Here is a 20988-nt window from a genome sequence, read left to right as displayed (position 1 = left end):
TTCAATACGTTGCAGTTATATGGTGTCAATGGGACATTATATCAAGCAATACTTAGTCTTTATTTGAGTTGTAAGTCAGCAGTTAGAATTGAAGGAAGTACAGGAAGATGGTTTAATGTTAAATCTGGTGTGAGACAAGGATGTTCATTATCCCCTCTGTTATTCATTATCTATATGGATCACATTATGAAGGAAAGTGGTATTAAACATGATATCAAAATTGGAGATGTTAATGTCATCTCTATGCTTTATGCAGACGATGTTATACTTCTAAATAAACCTGCAAGAAGTTTGCAAGATTCTCTGACTAAATTGAATAGCTGTTGTAATAGATATGGTATGAAGGTCAGCAATAAAAAGACAAAGACAATGAAAATAGGCAGAATCATTGAAAATGTCAACTGTGTTGTGAATGTAGAACCTGTTGAACAAGTAAAACATTTCAGCTATTTAGGCATGATTTTTACTGAAGATGGTAAATTAAATATAGAAATAGACAACAGAATCAGCAAAGCTGGTATCGTGGGAAGTCATTTGAATAAATTCATATGGAATAAAAGAGAAATTAGTTGGAACACTGAATTAGCTGTATACAAGACAGTGTTCAAACCAGTTTTAACTTATGGATCTGAGAACTGGGTCAGAAGTAAAACACTTGACCAAAGACTAGAGACCACAGATATGAGAGTCCTGAGAAAGATTATATGGGTGAACAGATGGCATCAAAAGGCAATATCATATTAAAAACAAGGATATTAGAAAAGAACTTGACATTGTCAGCATCCAGGAATGTGTTAGCAGAGCTAATCTCAGGTGGTATGGTCACTTAAACGGAATGGGCGAGGAAAGATTAGCAAAACAAGTGTTCTCTGCCAGGTTGGCAGCAAAACGACCCAGAGGAAGACGAAGATATAGGTGGATTGATACGTTACAAAGTGCTTTAGACGATAGAAATATTAGATCTGATAATGTTGGAGTCTTGACAAGTAACAGACTGATTTGGAGGAAAATTGTAGATAGGAAATTAATAATGATATAATTTTTTTCATGTAGTACTATCATATCCTGTACACCCCTTGAGGGTACATGGCAGGAATTTGATGATGATGATGACTATTTTCTTTTCACCACAAAGGAAAAACACCAACAAAAACATTCTAGCCAAAACAAAAATCTAACCACTGAGATATCTTTACATGCAATACAGTCTAGACATACCCCTAATATTAAGAAAGTCACTATTATCGATTTCCAAGCAAATGAAATGAAATGATGTTGCTCTGAATCTCTGGTGATAAGAACCACCCAACATAACATAAACACCAGAAGACTATTTACTGTCCCCTTTGTGGCATTTAAACAAAATAAATTATTCTACACTGCTCTCAAACCAATCAAACTCCTCTTGATATGTCATATCATAAAATCATGCAGCAGGCTTAGAGCCAATTTTTCTGTTGTCTGAACCTGATGTTTTAAAATGAAACAGCACCCATTATGTTGCTTCATTTCTGTGTATATCACAAGGTTTTTTGTTCCTTTTATTCTTAAGTTTTCATTTTTTTAAATTCATAGTTTGCATGCATAATTTATTTTTTCATTATTGATTTATTCATGTTAGTTGGCAGTGTGATATGTATTTTTACACTTAGTTGTTCTTTATGTTGAGTACTTTTAACTATTATACTGTCTCGGCTCAGGTCTTGTACCAAGTTACACACAATCTTTACCTTCAGAAAATGCGCAGAAGTATGTTAAATTAATAATCCTTCGGTAATTAGATCACCTTTAGCTTAGTTGTGATAGAGGGATTAGTCCTTTGCCAAAATAGCTTTGCTTCTTAATTTAATATTAAATAATTTGGAGCATCAGCATCATGAATTCGGATAATTTTTGGTATTAATTTGTATTCTTTGGCCTACAAAAGCTTGGATTTGAAATACAAGTAATAAATTTTTGTATAAATATTTTGACTGTTACAATACTTAATTATGTAATTTAAACAACTTCCTAGATGTTTGTTATTTATAAGAAGGATTCCTTTTTCAGCATTTCACATTCCAAGACTTTCATGGAAAATACTTGGCAGGCATAACAATTTTTTTTTTCTTTTTTCAGTTCGACTAAATTAAGTTTTAAAGATATAACAAGTTATAAAATGTTTTAGTGATAACAAAAGGTTAATTAACAGCTTTATCTTCAAAATGTGGATTACTTAACTTTTCCTATTTTTGCCTAAAAAATATATATATTTTTTGAATGAGGAAATTTCATAGAGTAGATGAGCTGCTCTATAAAATAGTTTGTGTGGTAATTTCAATCCCCCTCCCCCACTTTTTGTTTCTGTTACACAAATGATGTTAAGAAGTTGGTGCACAACAAATTATTAGCTTCCTGCTGTTTCTTTCTCATATACTCATGCTTTTTCTTGAATGTAGTTGCACGCACACACAATCTGTTTCTCTTTTGTAATAACTTATTTGTGATTCCACAATATGTTGAGGGAATCTCTCACATGGATATCAAATGCTTAAATTGATAAGCTTTCATGGAAATTTGCCATCGAAGCAAATTATTGATGAATCAATTATTATGAATGTTAATAGCAGTCAGTTGCATAACAGAAAAAAAAAAATTGATTAAAAGGTATGTTAATAGTATTATAGTTTGAAGCTGATAAAATGTGTGATGGGGTATTAAAAATAGCTAGAATTAATCTTTTAACATGATTCCAATCTCATCATGATGATGATTATTTATTACAAAATTGAGGTTATTTGGGAATGTAAAGAAGCAGTTTCCCAAAACTTAGATAACAGCATACATTCATTTTCACTCAGAGAAGAAATGGATAAGGCTTCACAAGATTTTCTGAAAACAATCTTTGAAACCATAATTGATTTCTGTAATAGGATTTTTGGTTTTTCCAGTGAATCCCAAACAAAAACATTAATACTTGCACGACCAGTCACAGATATAGTTCATATGTACTTATAGGTCAGTGATGGCGAACCTTTTTACCCAGGTTTTTTTTTTTTTTAAATATTGACGTTGATGATGTGCCACTTGCATACATGCATTATAAATGTAACTACATAAGCATAGATGGTGACTTATACATATCATATTAGGCTATTTATTTAATAGGACATTGATGTATAATATGAATTCATAGATTTTATAATTAATTTAATAAATTGAAATTACAAACATTACATTTAATGACTTTTCTGTTGCTGACTACTGGTAGAAAGTTCTTTCAATGAACAAACCTACCTTTGCCTTAACTGAGAGCGATCTTACATGATTTATTGCAGTTTTTTCATCAGAATACCAATATTTTTCAACATCCAAGGTGTGTCACCTGAAACCCTCAAGTGTGTCAGTGCTGACACACGTGTCATAGGTTTGCCATCACTGTTATAGGTGATGTTATAAGAACAATGCATTAAACTCAGCACATATTGAGAAGGTAGTGAGGGTGGGAAGATGCAGAATCGTTGTTGGAACAAGGAAAATAATCGGTTTTCTGGTTGATTTCATGTTATTAAGGTATACTAGTGTGTTATTAAATTTTATTTCTTTGGGAGTTGGTTTATGAGTACCTTTTAAAAACAGATCAGATAAAGGGTATATGCAAAATAATTTTGAAATGATTCAAATAATTGTTTCACTGCTATCTTTTCTCCTTCTTTACAGATGACCTTCAAACGACCAGGAAATCATAGATTACTTACCTTTAATGAAATTGCAACTGAAGCACAACTTCCAGAAAATCAAGTAATTTTTTAATAAAATTTATGTTTGTGTCTGTGTCTTTTATCAGTATTCAAGAATGTTTTTAGTTATTTGTACATTTCCTTCCTATTTCATAACTCATTAATTTAAGTTTACTGATTGTAACCTGCATGTAATTAGGCTTGTTCTGGTTGAAGTTCATTCATTTTGGATTTAGTGTAATGTAGATATTACACAGAAATTAATTATATTTTAATAACTCCAGTATTATACTTCTGTCAGAGACATCATGGATACTGAATGAAAACCTATAACATGCAGACAGGTAACACAAACAAAGTGAAAACAGACTTAAAACCTAAATTTCTTGCACGTATGCCCTCTCCTAGTGCTAATAAGAAGCCATGTTTGTTGAGTAGATGACCAAAGAATGTTGGTCTCTCCCCCATACCTTGGGGAGTTTTATGCAACTATAATTAATGAATTTATTTATTTTTTTAAGAGCAGTTGCTATTCCAGAAAAATCTTGTTTGTATTTGCTGCCAAGAATTGCCTTAATTTTTCTGTATTTTTTGATTCTGGTTTGTATGTCCATAATTTTAGCTAGCATCTGCCAAGAAGATTTGAAAGATGTTGGCAGATATTTCTGTCCGTCCATAATAGGACAATTTGCAAGAGCAAGGAACTTGATATATACCTAGTACTCAGAGGAGAGGAAGTTAGTCTTTGGGTAGTGGATTAGGATATCTAGCTTCCCATGGAGTTTGAAGCAGTAGAGAGATTATATTTCTTTAAAGCTGTGGCTTCTCCCCCCCCCTCCTCCTCCTCTCCTAAGGTGCCATAGAAATAGTTACTAATGATAGCATTGCTGTTATTGTTTGTAGAGAAGGGTCATGGTGGAAGGAAAATGAAGTATTGTGTTCATTATGTTTATGATGGTTATGTTGTAATTATAACCATTAGATAAGTTGTGGCAGATATGGCAAAGTTGAACTATTAGTGATGTTTGGTTACAATAAAGACTGAGCTTCATCACCTAGTGGTTTATAATACCATATTACTGGTGTTATAAAACATGGGGAGGAGATTGTGTGAATTGATGTACTTGTATAAGTAGGTTTTCCGTATAATGTGAAAGAAATTTTACGTTTTAAGGATACTTGTGACATAAAGACTGAATAATATAAGCATGTAAACTCAAGAAAGATATTTAATTAAGCAAATATTTCGGTCTGGAAATAGCAGACCATCTTCAGTGGCACTACAAGAACAGTTAAAAAAAAAAAAAAAAAAATACAAGGTGGAATACTAACAATAGATCATTTAAAAATAGAACAAGCCGCGTGATGTTATATCACTAAGTATTAAAGGGAATATTTTTAAGCAGAGACATGATTGAAATAACGAATCCAAGAACATCAATCCTCCATTCATCACAACAAACCTGAAAAATCTGGATTGGCTCAGCACGGGATTGAAACTAACCACAACATCCTTTGGTCAAAAACTCGCCTCTTACATAGATCCCATTATAAATTTGAACTTTTATTCAAAGAAAGCATAGAGGCCTTACTCCATCATCCCAACCTGAATCAGAATGGCTGTATATCTATATCAAAAATCTGGGAAAGTCTAATCAGGATAACTCATTAATATCTTTATTTCAATCATGTCTCTGCTTAAAAATATTCCCTTTAATACTTAGTTGGTAATTAATTTACGGAATTAACAACGCATATGAAGTATTTAATTAAAGATAACTTTAATGAATCACTTCTATATTTCGGCAATGTCACATTGCCATCTTCAGGAACATAAAGATATGGTACGTGCAATAAGGAACTAACAAAGCAAATGAGGAAGAATGTAAGAAACTAATTTTGTTCCTAAAGTCCTAATGGTGCCCTCTTGCGGGCTAATTTGGTAGACTTGGCAGTTGGGCTGAAGTTCTCATAATGAAAGTCTCCCAATATGGGGTGATAAAAACACTATATAACAGGGCAAAATTAATCTGCTCAGATGACAAGGCCCTGACTGGAACTAAACCACATCCTCAACACTTTCTTAGCCAATGGCTATAACCCCAAAAAAATCCAAAAAATACTAAAACCTGTAAACCACAACCCCTCTCCCCCCCTCCACAATAAAGACTACACCAAATCTATCACTATCCCCTACATCCAGGGCACCTCTGAAAAAATAACTAATATCCTCAAAAAATATGACCTTACTTCCTGTTACAGACCATATAAAAAGTTGGCATCCCTTATCCGCTCTACCAAAGACCAACCACTTCCCCTAGACCTACCTGGTGTATACCAGGTCCCTTGCAGCTGCAAATTGTCCTACTTTGGCCAAACAGGCAGAACAACAAATATCAGGATTTCAGAACACCAAGACTACATCCGGTTTCACCAGTACAGCCGCTCTGGGTTGGCAGACCATGCCTTAGATACCCACCATAAAATTCGTTGGAAGAAAACAAAAATAATCCATCGCAGCAAGTTTAAATACAAAAGATTATTCAAAGAATCTTCAGCAGCTCTAAAAAACGTTCCTAACCTCAACAAATTTGGGTGCATGAAACTGCCCCAAATTTGGGAGACTTTCATTATGAGAACTTCAGCCCAACTGCCAAGACTACCAAATTAGCCCGCAAGAGGGCACCATTAGGACTTTAGGAACAAAATTAGTTTCTTACATTCTTCCTCATTTGCTTTGTTAGTTCCTTATTGCACGTACCATATCTTTATGTTCCTGAAGATGGCAATGTGACATTGCCGAAATATAGAAGTGATTCATTAAAGTTATCTTTAATTAAATACTTCATATGCGTTGTTAATTCCGTAAATTAATTACCAGTTATGTCTAACCAACGTATAAGTCTTACTACTAGAATCATGATCATCCACGGAGATGCAATCGCACGAAAGGCCCGTCAATACGGCAAATTGAGGTTGAAGATATCAAGGCAAATAAATCGTCTGACGTTCCTAAAACGCTGCCGGGATAACAAAGTGATCCCCAACTGTGTCAAATTGAAGCACCGTTTCACTTCCGAGAAAGCTCTACGCATTTATAACCGCACTAGCTTCGCCCTGTTAAGAGAACAAATTACCGCGACGCGCGTTCTCCTTGCCGACGAAAACAAAACCTTACGGGCGCTAGAGGAAGAGCTTTCTAACACACTCGGCCTTGATCTATGGTCTATACTTTATGACATCTCATGCACATCGGCAAGAAAGGAATTCGAAAAAATACGTAGTCGGCACGTGAAAAAATACGAAAACCTGACAAAGACTTCTACTTCTGTACCCCAGCCACCACTTAACACAGTAGTCAACCTCTCGTCGGCAGTTTTAAAGCCTGAAGCACTCACCGCACTTTCACGTGGTCACAATTTCGCCCTAGCTCCAAAAAGGATACCTGCTGAAGAAATCATGATCCAAATAGAGCGTAGAATTCGCAACCTGCCTAACCATATCGCCAACAACGTGAGACTGGATGTAGTCGGTGTTCTCACTAAAGCCAAACCTCCAAAATCCAACTTATCCAAAAACGAATATACAGCCCTACAAGAATTAAAAAACAACAAAAAAATAGTAATCACCAAAGCTGATAAGGGAAGCGCCACTGTGGTACTCAATCAAAAAGACTACAAAGGTAAGCTAAATTCTTTAATACGAGACCGTACTACTTACCTCCCCATTGAATATAATCCGACCAACTCTCAGATTAGAACTATCCACAGACTCCTTAAGAAGGTCACTTCTTGGCCTGTGGAAGTCACCAACAAACTTAAACCTTATAACTCTAGACCCCCCCCGATTATATGGACTCCCAAAAATACATAAACAAAATGTGCCATTGCGTCCCATAGTGGATGGCATTGATTCCCCCACACATAAATTAGCCAAACATTTAGCCAAAACGCTCACACACTACACTGGCAACACACCATCACACATAAAAAACTCAGCCCACTTTAAAGCCAGTATAGAAAACCTCACACTCCAACACACTGACATAATGGTCAGTTTTGACGTCTCCTCCCTATTCACTAATGTCCCACTCAAAGAAACCCTTGAGCTCATCCAAGCCAAGTTTCCTCCCGATATCTCAGCCCTATTTCAGTTCACAATGAACTCAGGCTATTTCGTTTGGCAAGGAAAGTTCTACAAACAGATAGAGGGGACAGCCATGGGTTCACCACTTTCCCCGCCCAATTTCTTTATGGAGACATTTGAAGAGAAAGCCTTAAACTCCGCCCCACAAAAACCCACTATTTGGCTTCGTTATGTGGATGATGTGTTTGCTATTTGGCCACATGGCTCAGACACACTCCACTCCTTCCTAACACACTTAAACAACCAACATCCCAGAATCCAGTTCACCTTAGAAAAAGAGGAAAACAACACCCTCCCCTTCCTAGACACTTTAATCACCCGCCAGCTTGATGGATCTTTGGTTTTCTCTGTTTACAGAAAACCCACCCACACTGGCAGATACATTCACCAGCAATCCCCCCCCCCTCACAACAATATGGGGTGATAAAAACACTATATAACAGGGCAAAATTAATCTGCTCAGATGACAAGGCCCTGACTATGGAACTAAACCACATCCTCAACACTTTCTTAGCCAATGGCTATAACCCCAAAAAAATCCAAAAAATATTAAAACCTGTAAACCACAACCCCCCTCCCCCCCTCCACAATAAAGACTACACCAAATCTATCACTATCCCCTACATCCAGGGCACCTCTGAAAAAATAACTAATATCCTCAAAAAATATGACCTTACTTCCTGTTACAGACCATATAAAAAGTTGGCATCCCTTATCCGCTCTACCAAAGACCAACCACTTCCCCTAGACCTACCTGGTGTATACCAGGTCCCTTGCAGCTGCAAATTGTCCTACTTTGGCCAAACAGGCAGAACAACAAATATCAGGATTTCAGAACACCAAGACTACATCCGGTTTCACCAGTACAGCCGCTCTGGGTTGGCAGACCATGCCTTAGATACCCACCATAAAATTCGTTGGAAGAAAACAAAAATAATCCATCGCAGCAAGTTTAAATACGAAAGATTATTCAAAGAATCTTCAGCAGCTCTAAAAAACGTTCCTAACCTCAACAAATTTGGGTGCATGAAACTGCCCCAAATTTGGGAGACTTTCATTATGAGAACTTCAGCCCAACTGCCAAGACTACCAAATTAGCCCGCAAGAGGGCACCATTAGGACTTTAGGAACAAAATTAGTTTCTTACATTCTTCCTCATTTGCTTTGTTAGTTCCTTATTGCACGTACCATATCTTTATGTTCCTGAAGATGGCAATCGAAATATAGAAGTGATTCATTAAAGTTATCTTTAATTAAATACTTCATATGCGTTGTTAATTCCGTAAATTAATTACCAGTTATGTCTAACCAACGTATAAGTCTTACTACTACAATTTTAATACTTAGTGATATAACATCATGTGGCTTGTTCTATTTTTAAACGATCTATTGTGAGTATTCCACCTTGTATTTTTTTTTTTTTAACTGTTCTTGTAGTGCCACTGAAGATGGTCTGATATTTCCAGACCGAAATATTTGCTTAATTAAATATCTTTCTTGTGTTTACGTGCTTATATTATTCAATGTGAAAGAAAGGATGCTCATAAGAAGACAAAGGGCAACTACTAATGATATTTGCTTTATCTTTAGTAGCTTACATTCTGGGATGTTGATTATTGAGGGCAAGAAGCAATATCTAGTGTATTACATCAGCAATCTTAACCAAGTGAAGATTTAAAAGTAGTTTCAAGCAGATGTTTTAGCTTGTCCAATGCAGAAATTGGCAAGGGAAGGCGAGTGGGAAGAACCATACCAGTGCCTTTTATATATTTTGTTCTTCTTAGTTGAAATAACAAGCATGGATGGCATAATTCTAGATACCTGTAATGTTAGATACTCCCTCCATCCCTTCCCCAACCAGCTACTTTTGTTCAATTACTAAGGTGACTGAGAGGTAAATTGGTGAAAGAGACCAATAAAATATCAAACTTGGATTTTGGTTGGAAAAATTGAAATGAGTAAGATTTTTTTTTACCAAACAACCAACCTATCCATCTCTCAATTGAAGAAGGAATTTAGTTTTTGGATTTTTGGTAATCCATAACTAAAAAGTTTGAGTTTTTTAGTTACTTTAAGAAGCAGGTGTAATTCTTTGGGTTTTTTTTTCTGAGAGTTAGTGGGGGTCATAGCCCAAAAGCATATGATTAGTGTAATCTTAAATAAGATGTTAATTTTATTTTGCTCACTAATGTTGAGGACTTGAATGGCATTAATTAACCTTATCTGCTTTTTAATAAATATATTTTTAACATAGTTATAATATAACTATGTTAAACATAGTTATAATATTAAATTTATATTATAATATTAATATAGTTGTTGATAACTATACTTTTAAGTATTGACCCTGTGCATGCCACAGTTTTTCATTTTGTGAATAACTAAGTAGCAGTTCTCAAACTAAGTAGCTACTCATTTTAAGATTAATTAATTAATTCTTGTTCTCTCTCTCTCTCTCTTACCAACAATAGATGGCTAATTAGTTCCTTTTGTTGTCTGTTTGCAATTTTTTTAAACTAGTCCCACTGTTATACTAAATTGTTGCTGTTTTGTGTATACTGACAAACTGTTCTTGTACTTTGAATATACTAAATTGTTTGTGTACTGTGACAAACTGTTTTTGTACTCTGAAGATGCATCTTCAGATTTTTATAATACTAGCGAAATATCACTAATTTTAACTAAATATTAATTATTATCTCATCATTCTGTGTTGTGAATCAATACCATTAAATAAACTAGCAGGACTTGTCCATTGTCAGAACTAAAAGGAATCTGGATCCAACTCAGATTTTCTATAACAAGTGCAATAAACAGCAAAGAAGTGTGGAATAAAATCCAGAAAATGAAGGACAAGTTATACCACTTGTCCACTTTCCATCCTTGAACACCATCATCATCATCATCAAATTCCTGCCATGTACCCTCAAGGGGTGTACAGGATATGTCAGTACTACATGAAAAAATTACATCATTACTAACTTCCTATCTACAATTTTCCTCCAAATCAGTCTGTTACTTGTCATGACTCCAACATTATCAGATCTTATATTTCTATCATCTAAGGCACTTTGTACCGTATCAATCCACCTATATATTGGTCTTCCTCTGGGTCGTTTTCCTGACAACCTGGCAGAGAATACTTGTTTTGCTAATCTTTCCTCTCCCATTCTATTTAAGTGACCATACCATCTGAGATTAGCTCTGCTAACGCATTCCTGGATGCTGACAATGTCAAGTTCTTTCCTAATATCCTCATTTTTAATATGATATTGCCATTGATGCCATCTGTTCACGCCTCTAATCTTTCTCAGGACTCTCATATCTGCGGTCTCTAGTCTTTGGTCAAGTGTTTTACTTCTGACCCAGCTCTCAGATCCATAAGTTAAAACTGGTTTGAACACAGTCTTGTATACAGCTAATTTAGTGTTCCGACTAATTTCTTTCTTATTCCATATGAATTTATTCAGTTGACTTCCCATGATACCAGCTTTGCTGATTCTGTTGTCTATTTCTATATTTAGTTTACCATCTTCAGTAAAAATTGTGCCTAAATAGCTGAAATGTTTTACTTGTTTCACAGGTTCTCCATTCACAACACAGTTGACATTTTCAATGATTCTGCCTATTTTCATTGTCTTTGTCTTTTTATTGCTGACCTTCATACCATATCTATTACAACAGCTATTCAATTTAGTCAGAGAATCTTACAGATTTATTTAGAAGTATAACATCATCCGCATAAAGCAAAGAGCTGACATTAACATCTCCAATTTTGATATCAGGTTTAATACCACATTCCTTCATAATGTGATCCATATAGATAATGAATAACAGAGGGGATAATGTACATCCTTGTCTCACGCCAGATTTAACATTAAACCATCTTCCTGTACTTCCTTCAATTCTAACTGCTGACTCACAACTCAAATAAAGACTAATTATTGCTTGATATAATGCCCCATTGACACCATATAACTGCAGCGTATTGAATAGCTTCTCTCTTGGCACCTTGTCATATGCCTTTTCCAAATCGACAAAACTTAAATACAGATCTTTGTTATATTCCCATGCTTTCTCGACTATTTGTCGTAAAGTGAAGATCTGATCCTGACAGCCTCTATTTGGCCTGAATCCAGCTTGTTCTTCACCAAGCTTTTCTTCCACAATTCTTCTCAACCGTTTCTCAAGTATACTTGCATAGATCTTGCCAGGAACACTCAGTAGGGAAATACCTCTGTAATTCTCACATTCAGTTTTATTTCCCTTTTTATATATGGGTACTATGAGAGCTCTACTCCAATCATCGGGAATTCGTCCCTCTGTCCAGGCTTTCTGAACTATGCAGTGCAGCCACTGTAAGACTCTTATACCACCATACTTCAGCATTTCTGGTCGAATATCATCTACTCCTGCTGCCTTTCCACATTTCAAGCCTTTGATGGCTTTTTCTACTTCAAGTATGGATATGTATTCCTGACTGCATGCCTGGTCAGTGTTTTTTATCACTGTGCTGTCATCACTGATTGTTTCATTTAGCAGTTTTTCAAAGTAATTACTCCATACTTCAAGGATATCTTTTTCTCCTGTTTTCATTTCACCTTTATCATCTCTAATTCCTTTTACAGCACTCTTTCCTCCATTCCTAAGCTTCTTCAACAACCTCCAGAATATTTTGCCACCTTCTTGATATTTATTTTCTATATTCTTGCCAAAGTCCTCCCATGACTTTTGTTTAGCTAGTTTTACACACTGTTTAGCTTTCTTACATTTGTCTCTGTATTCTGTAAGAGTAAAAGCTGATTTATTTGCCAGGAACTTTTGATATGCTTTCTTCTTTTCCTTCACTGCCTCTTTAACTTCCTGTGTCCACCAGGGAGTTCTGATTTTTTTATCTTTGCACACAACCTCACCACATGCCTCTCTGGCAGAATCAATCAATGTTTCCTTCAGAGTTTGCCACTGAATCTCCAAGGTTTGATTCCTGTTCTCAAACTCTTTCATTTTCTTTTCAATAATATTTCTGTATTTTAGTCTACAGTTTACATCTGAGAGCTGCTCAACTTTTATTCGCTTTAAAACTTTCTTACATGTTATTCTTTTCAATATGAAATTCAATTTTATCCTGCTCAAGACTAAATAGTGATCACTTCCAATTTCAAATCCTCTGTACACTCTGGTGTCCTGCACCAGGGAGAAAACATCACTATCAACAATAACATAGTCAATGAGACTTTTCTTATTCCTAGCCTCTTCTCTCCATGTGAATTTGTGCACATTTTTATGTTGGAACATGGTGTTAGTAATAACCAGTCCATGTCCTGAGCAGAAATCCAACAGATATTTGCCATTATTATTAGCTTTGCTCTTTTCTCCAAATTTTCCCAAAATATTTTTGTATGTCTCACAATCATTTCCTACTCTACTATTTAGATCCCCAACAAGGACCAACTTTTCCTTTTTCATTGTGTCAGTTGCTTTTTCTAAAGCCTCAAAAAATTCCTCCACTTCTACCTTAGTAGAACCTTCTGTGGGACCATAGGCACAAATAAGTCTCATTGTCCAGTTCCCCATTCTCATATTTGCCCACATTACTCTACTTGAGACTGACTGCCATTCAAGAAGATTAGCCTCGTATTTTGTGTTGAATACTATGGCTACTCCTTCTTTTCCTTGATTGTTATTGCCTGAATATAACATTTTGTATTTATTGCTCAGAAAGATCTCACCAGTTTTGGTCTTTTTTGTTTCAGTCACCCCTATTATGTCGATCTGGTACTTATCTAATTCCTCAGCTAGCTCCATTTCTTTGCCATTCAGGCTTCTTACGTTGATAGTACCGATCTTTAACTCTGGTGATGTTGAGTTTGGGTTTGTTTTCAGATTTGTTTTCAGTTTTCAGATTTCAGATCAGATCCTTGAACACAGTTTGAGAAATTCCTGACCCATCAGCAACTCCCAATATTTCAGGGAGATTTTTGCCAAAACATTAGCATCATAATCTTCTCTCCCTGAATTTCTTGTCCAAAAGTAAAACAGAAAAAAACAAATTCTGTTATCTTCGATCAGCATGTAAGGCTACAACAAGCTATTCACCAAACAAGAAATGAAAGCTGTTTTACTTAAACGTTGCCAAACTGCTCTTGGACCAGATAACATCCATTATGAGATAATCAAGCGTCTGTTGCCATTTTCCATGGATCAACTCCTGTACCTATTCAATAGAATTTTCTGTGAGAACATGTCTCTGAATACCTGTCAAAAGGCAATTATTATTGCCATTCTTTCTAAGCCAGGGAAAGATCCAAAATCCCTAATAAACCATTGATCAGCCTTGTGCAAGATTCTGATAAAATGACTGTCATCTGTTATGATTTTTGGAGAGAAACAAACTTTTTTTTTTTTTTTTTCCCACAAATGACACCTGGCTTCAGCAAATATCATTCAATAGTTGATCATCTAGTCTGACTTGAAGCATCTATCAGAAGTGCCTTCCTAAAACATAAGCATTTATCAGTTTTCTTTGATATGGAAAAAGCATACAGCACTGCTTGGAGATTTGAAATACTGAAAGACACAATTTGTGGTCTTGAGGGAATCTCCCTCTTTTTATCCAACCAAATCTTCGAATTCCGAATGAGGACCAGTCTCTCTTGACTGCATGCCAAAGAGAGAGTCCCACATGGTTCAGTTTTGTGTGTCATGCTTTTGGCAGTAAACTCAACTCAATAACCAAACAACTTCCCACAACTGTAATTAATGCTCTCTATTACCTTCTTCTGTCATTCACATAATTTGAGGATCATGGAGAAATAGCTGCAGCAAGCTATTGATCATCTTTCAAAATACGTGTTTGTGAATCGGTTCAGTTTGCAGAAGCCAGTTTGTATAGAATACAGTTTGTATACATTTTGGTCTGCAGCAAAAATGTATACAAACTGTATTCATCCTAATCCAAAACTCTGACTAGGACAAACATTAATCCCAGTTGTGACAGAAACCAGGTTCTTAGAACACAATGAAAATTCTTTGCACCCTGTTTTCCACCTTTTAGTGTGGAAAATTGATTATGAGTCTCAAGTTCTGCCAGAGAGAGAGAACTCTGTAATGTTTGGACTCTATCTACATCAAGCCATAAAAATTGCAACTGGAGCATTTTTAACTTCACCAATCTCTAGTCTATATGTCAAGGCATATGAACCACCTTTTTCATTTGGACTTCAACAGCTATTTCTGCTATACGTTACCAAAATAAAATCCCTGCCAGACCATCATGCATGGCCAACTATTTTTCGCCTACAGTGGGAGGATCTATACAGCATTCACCAGACTGCCATACAACCCATTGTTTGGATACAAAAGCACTCTTAGAAACTAGATATTAGAGGTAGACAATATTGCAAAAACACAATGAAGTATAAAATCTCACATAGATGTTTTATGTAGTATGTTCATTTTTAAAATTTTTTTTGTGAAAAAAAAAAAATTTATGAGAAATATGTTTCAGTATGTAAATTGTATTCAAAATACAAATTATGTGTTACTCAAATTTGTGACATAAGAGCTGCAATATCAGCATGATATCTGTGTAATGCAAGTTTGCACTGTGAATATCGGGAAACAAGCATGAGCACAAGATATAAAACTTTTTGTATAAAAGCTGTCAGCATAATATGTGTGTGATGTGTTGTCACTGTGAATCTTGGGAAATGAGCATGCACACAAGGTATATGGCCTTTGGAACACCAAGAATTGTCACAGAGGTCACAAAGAACTTGATGGTAAGAAGCAGAGATGACAAATGTGTTTGTCAACAGGGAAGGCATTCATTATCGACAAAGGTTGTCTTCATTGCTGAAAGGGGAGTTCATCGATAGAGGGAGTTAGTGGCAAAGTAAAGAGAATTGCCAGGATTATAAGCAGAAACTATAGGAAGTAAAGAACATTGTCATCAAAAAAATAAGGAACTGCAGCAAATGTATGCTGAAGTGATAATTATATTCCAGAAGAATTTGAAATACGTCGTGAAACTTCAAGGAACTGGAATTACACTTGGATTATTCAAGTAATCTGTTCCCATTCTTATTTTACTATTATTATTATCTGAGACCTACAGGGAGTCAAGGACTCATCGAAGAAGCTATAAATCACCCAATCCAGCTGTCATACCTTCTTTTCAATTCATTTACACTAGATGCACTCACTCACTGCTCTGTGAGAGAAAAACCTAGCTCTTAACCCCTGCCCCCTTTCTTGACTGTAAACAAACTTAACTTCCATGGATGCCTCCATGTTCTCTCCCCATCTTCCATATAATGAAAAATTTCATCAGACAATATCCTATAACACCCATTCAAAAGTTTATAGACCTCTATCATATCACCACTCTTTCTCCTATTAACCAGAGTCTGTAATCCACATACTGACAATATGCCCTCATAATCTAAATCCCATAATTCAGATATAATCTTTGTAACTCTTCTTTGCACCCTTTCCACAGCTTCTTTATCCCCTTTGAACCCTATATGCCTCATAGGTTTGCTGCAGTGACCACTCTGAAAGGAGGTCCTACATGTTAAGGTGGGTGCCATGGCTGTTTGATCCTCACACTATGGCATCTGTTGACTTCTTTCCAAGTAGTGTACTTTGTATGGAATTTATCTTCATAATCAACAATGCAAAATCACCAATAGCTAATGTTACTATGGTAGAACATCAAGTTGTAAAAAAAATCTATAGAAAAATAAAGATATAATTCTTCCAGCAGACAAGGGTAACAAGAGTATCATCTTAGAATACTGAAGATTACAAGAAAAAAAACATTTCAATTACTTCAAACAGACACTTATTCAATTCTTTCAAGAGTTTGAGCTCATAAACTTTATAATTGTTGTAATCTCCTGGGAATCACCATAGAATTTCCTAGATAAGATTGTCTCTTTGTTCAAATTAGGTAATCTCTCATTCCTTGATTATATGGTTTGCTTAAAATACATACGGAAAACACTTCACTGAGATCTATCATAGAAGGCATTGATTCTCCTACATAAAAGCATTCAAAACATTTGGTTAATTTTTAAAAAAATTTAACAGGCATGACAACCTCCTTTCTCAAGAATTCAGAATGCTTTGTTTAGATTGTTAGTCATGCATCTTAAAAAAATAAATAAATTATGGCCAGTTTCAATGTTATTTCCCTCTTTACTAATGTGCCTACAAAAGTTTAACTCTTTTAAAGGATAAATTATCAAAAAAAGTTATGTCACTCATGACAAATTGTGTAAATTCTGGTTACTTTCTTTTTAAACATATTATTTAAACCATTATTATCTCCTATATTAGCAAATTTATGTTTAGAAGCCTTTTGAGGCAATAGCAATCAACTCCCTCCCATTAAAACAAGATTATGGAAAAGACATACTGTTGATGGAGCTATGGACTAGATTCCTTTAAAAGGAGTTCCTGAACCATATCAACAATCAACACCCATAAATACAGTTTATCTCAGAGTTGGAAGTTAACGGTTCTCTCCTGTTCCTTGATGTCAAAGTTATTCATGCGTCAGAAAAACTGAAGATCTCTTTTTACTGAAAATCTATGCATACCAATAGATAACTTTAATCTCATAGATAATCTCTTCATTACCTGGCCTAAAAGTGTGGCATCATGTCTACTTTTGGATTCTGATCATAAAGAAATTAGAGTAATTATTATTTGGTTCAGAATCCAACATAATCCACCATGGCAAAGGCAACATTTGTAAATATTATTTAATGTAAATCACTTGTTTATAATTTAATATTCATATAACTACTTTAATTTTGTCTAATATTTAATTATTTAATCAAGATATATGTATTAATAATGAAAGGACTGTATTAAATATTATTAAGCTATTTTATTTATTACTATATTAATATTATAAGAACTTGTATTTAATAATTTAACTGTGCATTAATTGAAATGTAAATATTCTTATTTTGTTCCTGTTTGTAGAAGTTAACATTATGCAATAGCTCAATTTCATTATATTTTGTTTTGTTGTCATGGAGACGCATGTAAGTAAGCGAGCGCGAGAATTGGAACACAACGTGAGGAGAAGGTTTATTGAAAAGAGATTTAGATCACGAGAATAATTTAGGCGGGAAGAACGGATATAAAAAAGCGAGGAACGCTGGAAAGGGGAAGCATTAGAGATTTATTAGAGAGGGAGTGGCATTAGGTTGGAATCGAGCATTCGGCAATCAGAGTGCGATAATAGAGAGTCGGCAAGTCACTCAAGCAACTATTTTATGTCTACTAGTCGAGAAGCAGTTAGCTAATAAGTTGTAGAATAACAATTATAGCTACGAAAAACAGCTGAGAGACTATTAAATAGACTAGCGATACTTGAGTTGAGATTTAATTTCAGCGCCGACCTTTCAAGGACATACGGAACCTTGAAGCAAAGTACAAAGTTACTAAAACTTGCTGTAAAAATTGAAGTTTACCGTTGGCAGTGTTTAGAATTATAGTGCCTAAAGAATTAATTGAATGCCGGAGGAATGAACAACTGTGCATATAAAACCTAAAGTTAAGGAAGTACTGTGTTACCTAATTCATAAGTGATCAGCAGTACTTTGTATAAGAACGTTTGATTGTGTGTATTGTGACAGTTAACTAATCCAGTTATTTCTAAGAAGATTTTTTTTTAATGAGTGCCGTTAATTGATTAAAGTGTATACAGTTACAAAAGGTGTTCGCACATAAGTATATGAAGAAGGAAAATTGTCGGTAAGAATATTCCAACCATTAATGTTCCTATGCAGAGATATGAGTATATTTCTTCCTAGAATATCCCTATATTAACAGTAACTGTTGCGGAGGTTAGCTGAAGCATAGATTTAAAAGTGGTTGTTTGTGAAGAAGTGTTACTGCAATTTTTATTGCATTTTGAAACTGGAATTTTATGACATTAAGCTTTATTATATGTTAAGTGAACTGTATGAAGACTGTATTTCAGATAACTGACCAATGCCTGAGTTTGTATGACTGTATTATCAGAAAAGCTGAAGTGTTTGTAATATTTTAATTAGTGATTTGAGCTTATGTGTATAAATTGTGATCCTAAATTAAATGTTTGTTTTTGTTAATCAAAAGTTATATTTTGCCTGAATCTCTTTTACTGCACCATTCATAAAATATTTGAACCAAAGCGGGTAAATTAAGAAAGTTAAATATTCTCGGCCAGTATATATATTAAGGAGAAATAGTTGAGGGTTGATTTATCTTCAATTCTTGAACTAATTCAGATATAGAGTGGCGCAGTCTATAAATATAAATTTTCTCTATATTTGTATTAGAAATCAACTAGCAACTATTTTTTAGGTTAAGAACATCGTAATAACTAAATGTCGGATCTAAAGTATAGATTGACAAGAAGTAGGATCCAACACTACATTAGGTAAACTTGCTTGCTACCTCCTCATTGAAGAAGAGATCACTAAAAGATTAAAGTTTCTTCTTATAACCTTTCAGAAGAATGGTTACTGTAAAAAGACTATTTAATCCACATGCTCATCATATTGAAGATAGTAACGATGTAAAATGTTTTATATCTCTACCGTATATCAGTTCCATTTCACCAAAGTTAGCTAAAATTCTCAAGAAATTTAAAATTCACACTTCTTTTACTCCTCTAATCAAACTCCGTTCCTTACTCGGTACACCTGATAGCCTAAAATATCTAGGAGTTTTTCTCTTTGTAACTGCAGTGTGCCCTCTTTTGGTGAAATGGAGAAATCCATTGAGTTGCATATGGAAGAACATGTGAAAGAGATTCACATGCAGAAGAACTAGTCAGTGCTCTGTCTAATGATGTGCTTAATTCTGCTAATCCTGATGATGAAGATTCTCACTCATCCTGATCTGGAACAAATCTGAAAACATTTTTAGATGCTATAATGAGCTTGATAGAATTATTGAATCAACAGAAATTGTTCTCAATCTGGTCCTTGTCTTGTCAGATGTCATCTCCTTCCAGGAGGTTGACTACCATGAGCTTCCACCATGTATGGTTTTTGTGCTTCTCTTTTGCATTCTTCATAGAACAAAAAGGTCCAGTCCTTAATATTTCTCATCCAATCTGTTCTTTGTCTTCCTCTTCTTTTTCCTTGTATCATTCCTTCTAGAAGTGTGAAAATAAACTAAAAGCCTTTGAGATGTGGATCCTCAGAAGAATTCTTAGAGTCCCATGGAATGCCAAAAAAAAACTAATTTAGAAATATTAGAGATGATTGGAGAAGATAGGACTCTGTTGAAAACCGTTAAGAAAAGGAAAACCACCTACCTTGGTCACATACTAAGACATGAATCCCTACACAAAACAAGGATTCATGTCTTAGTATGTGACCAAGGTAGGTGGTTTTCCTTTTCTTCAGAGTCCTATCTTCTCCACTCATCTCTAATATTTCTAAATTAGTTTTTTTGGCATTCCATGGGACTCTAAGAATTCTTCTGAGGATCCACATCTCAAAGGCTTTTAGTTTATTTTCACAATATTTTGATATTTTCCAGGTTTCTGGTCCATATAGCAGTGTTGACCATACATAACATTTGGACAGCCTAATTCTTGTTTTTGTGTGAATTTTCCTTGAGGTTAATGTTTTTCATGCTAATTAAGGTTGATCTAGCGATTTCTATTCTTCGTAATATTTCCTTATCACACTTTCCACTCTCTGTAATTAGTTAACCCAAATATATATAACTCTCTACTTGATCTAAAATATTTCCTCTGATCTTTATATTTATATCGGGTATTTTCCCTTTTTCTGTTGGTTACCAGCATGGTTTTGGTTTTTTTTTTAAAGTTGAAATTAAGTCCATATTTTTCACTTAGCTTCAGCGTCTCTTCTAGTAGGTTTTGAAGATTTTTTTTATTTTCAACTAGCAGTACTGTATCATCTGCATATCTTAAGTTGTTTATATTATTGCCTCCTATGCTGACTCCTTTAAATTCTTCTAATTGCTGGAAGATATTTTCAGTATAGAGGTTAAACAATATTACTATTATTATTATTACTATTATTACGGGCAACTCCAGGGAGTCATTGGACTCATCGAGGGAGGCCCCAAATCATATTCA

The 20988-nt window shown here is 34.8% G+C and overlaps 1 protein-coding gene across 1 annotated transcript in view; it reads left to right on the top strand.

Moving 5' to 3' along the window:
• The window catches only part of Rpn9 (regulatory particle non-ATPase 9), a 237333-nt gene that overhangs the window by 198604 nt on the left and 17741 nt on the right, over positions 1-20988 (top strand). Inside the window, exon 11 of the mRNA XM_090405989.1 lies at positions 3700-3780. Coding sequence (XP_090262115.1) covers positions 3700-3780 — 81 coding nt within the window. The remainder of the gene's footprint in view (positions 1-3699; positions 3781-20988) is intronic.

The sequence above is a fragment of the Typopeltis vanoorti genome, chromosome 16 (assembly GCF_054136105.1).
Source record: "Typopeltis vanoorti isolate ZY-2024b chromosome 16, IOZ_Tvanoo_1.0, whole genome shotgun sequence".
Lineage (NCBI taxonomy): Eukaryota > Metazoa > Arthropoda > Arachnida > Uropygi > Thelyphonidae > Typopeltis > Typopeltis vanoorti.
This window is presented reverse-complemented; position numbering and strand designations above follow the sequence as displayed.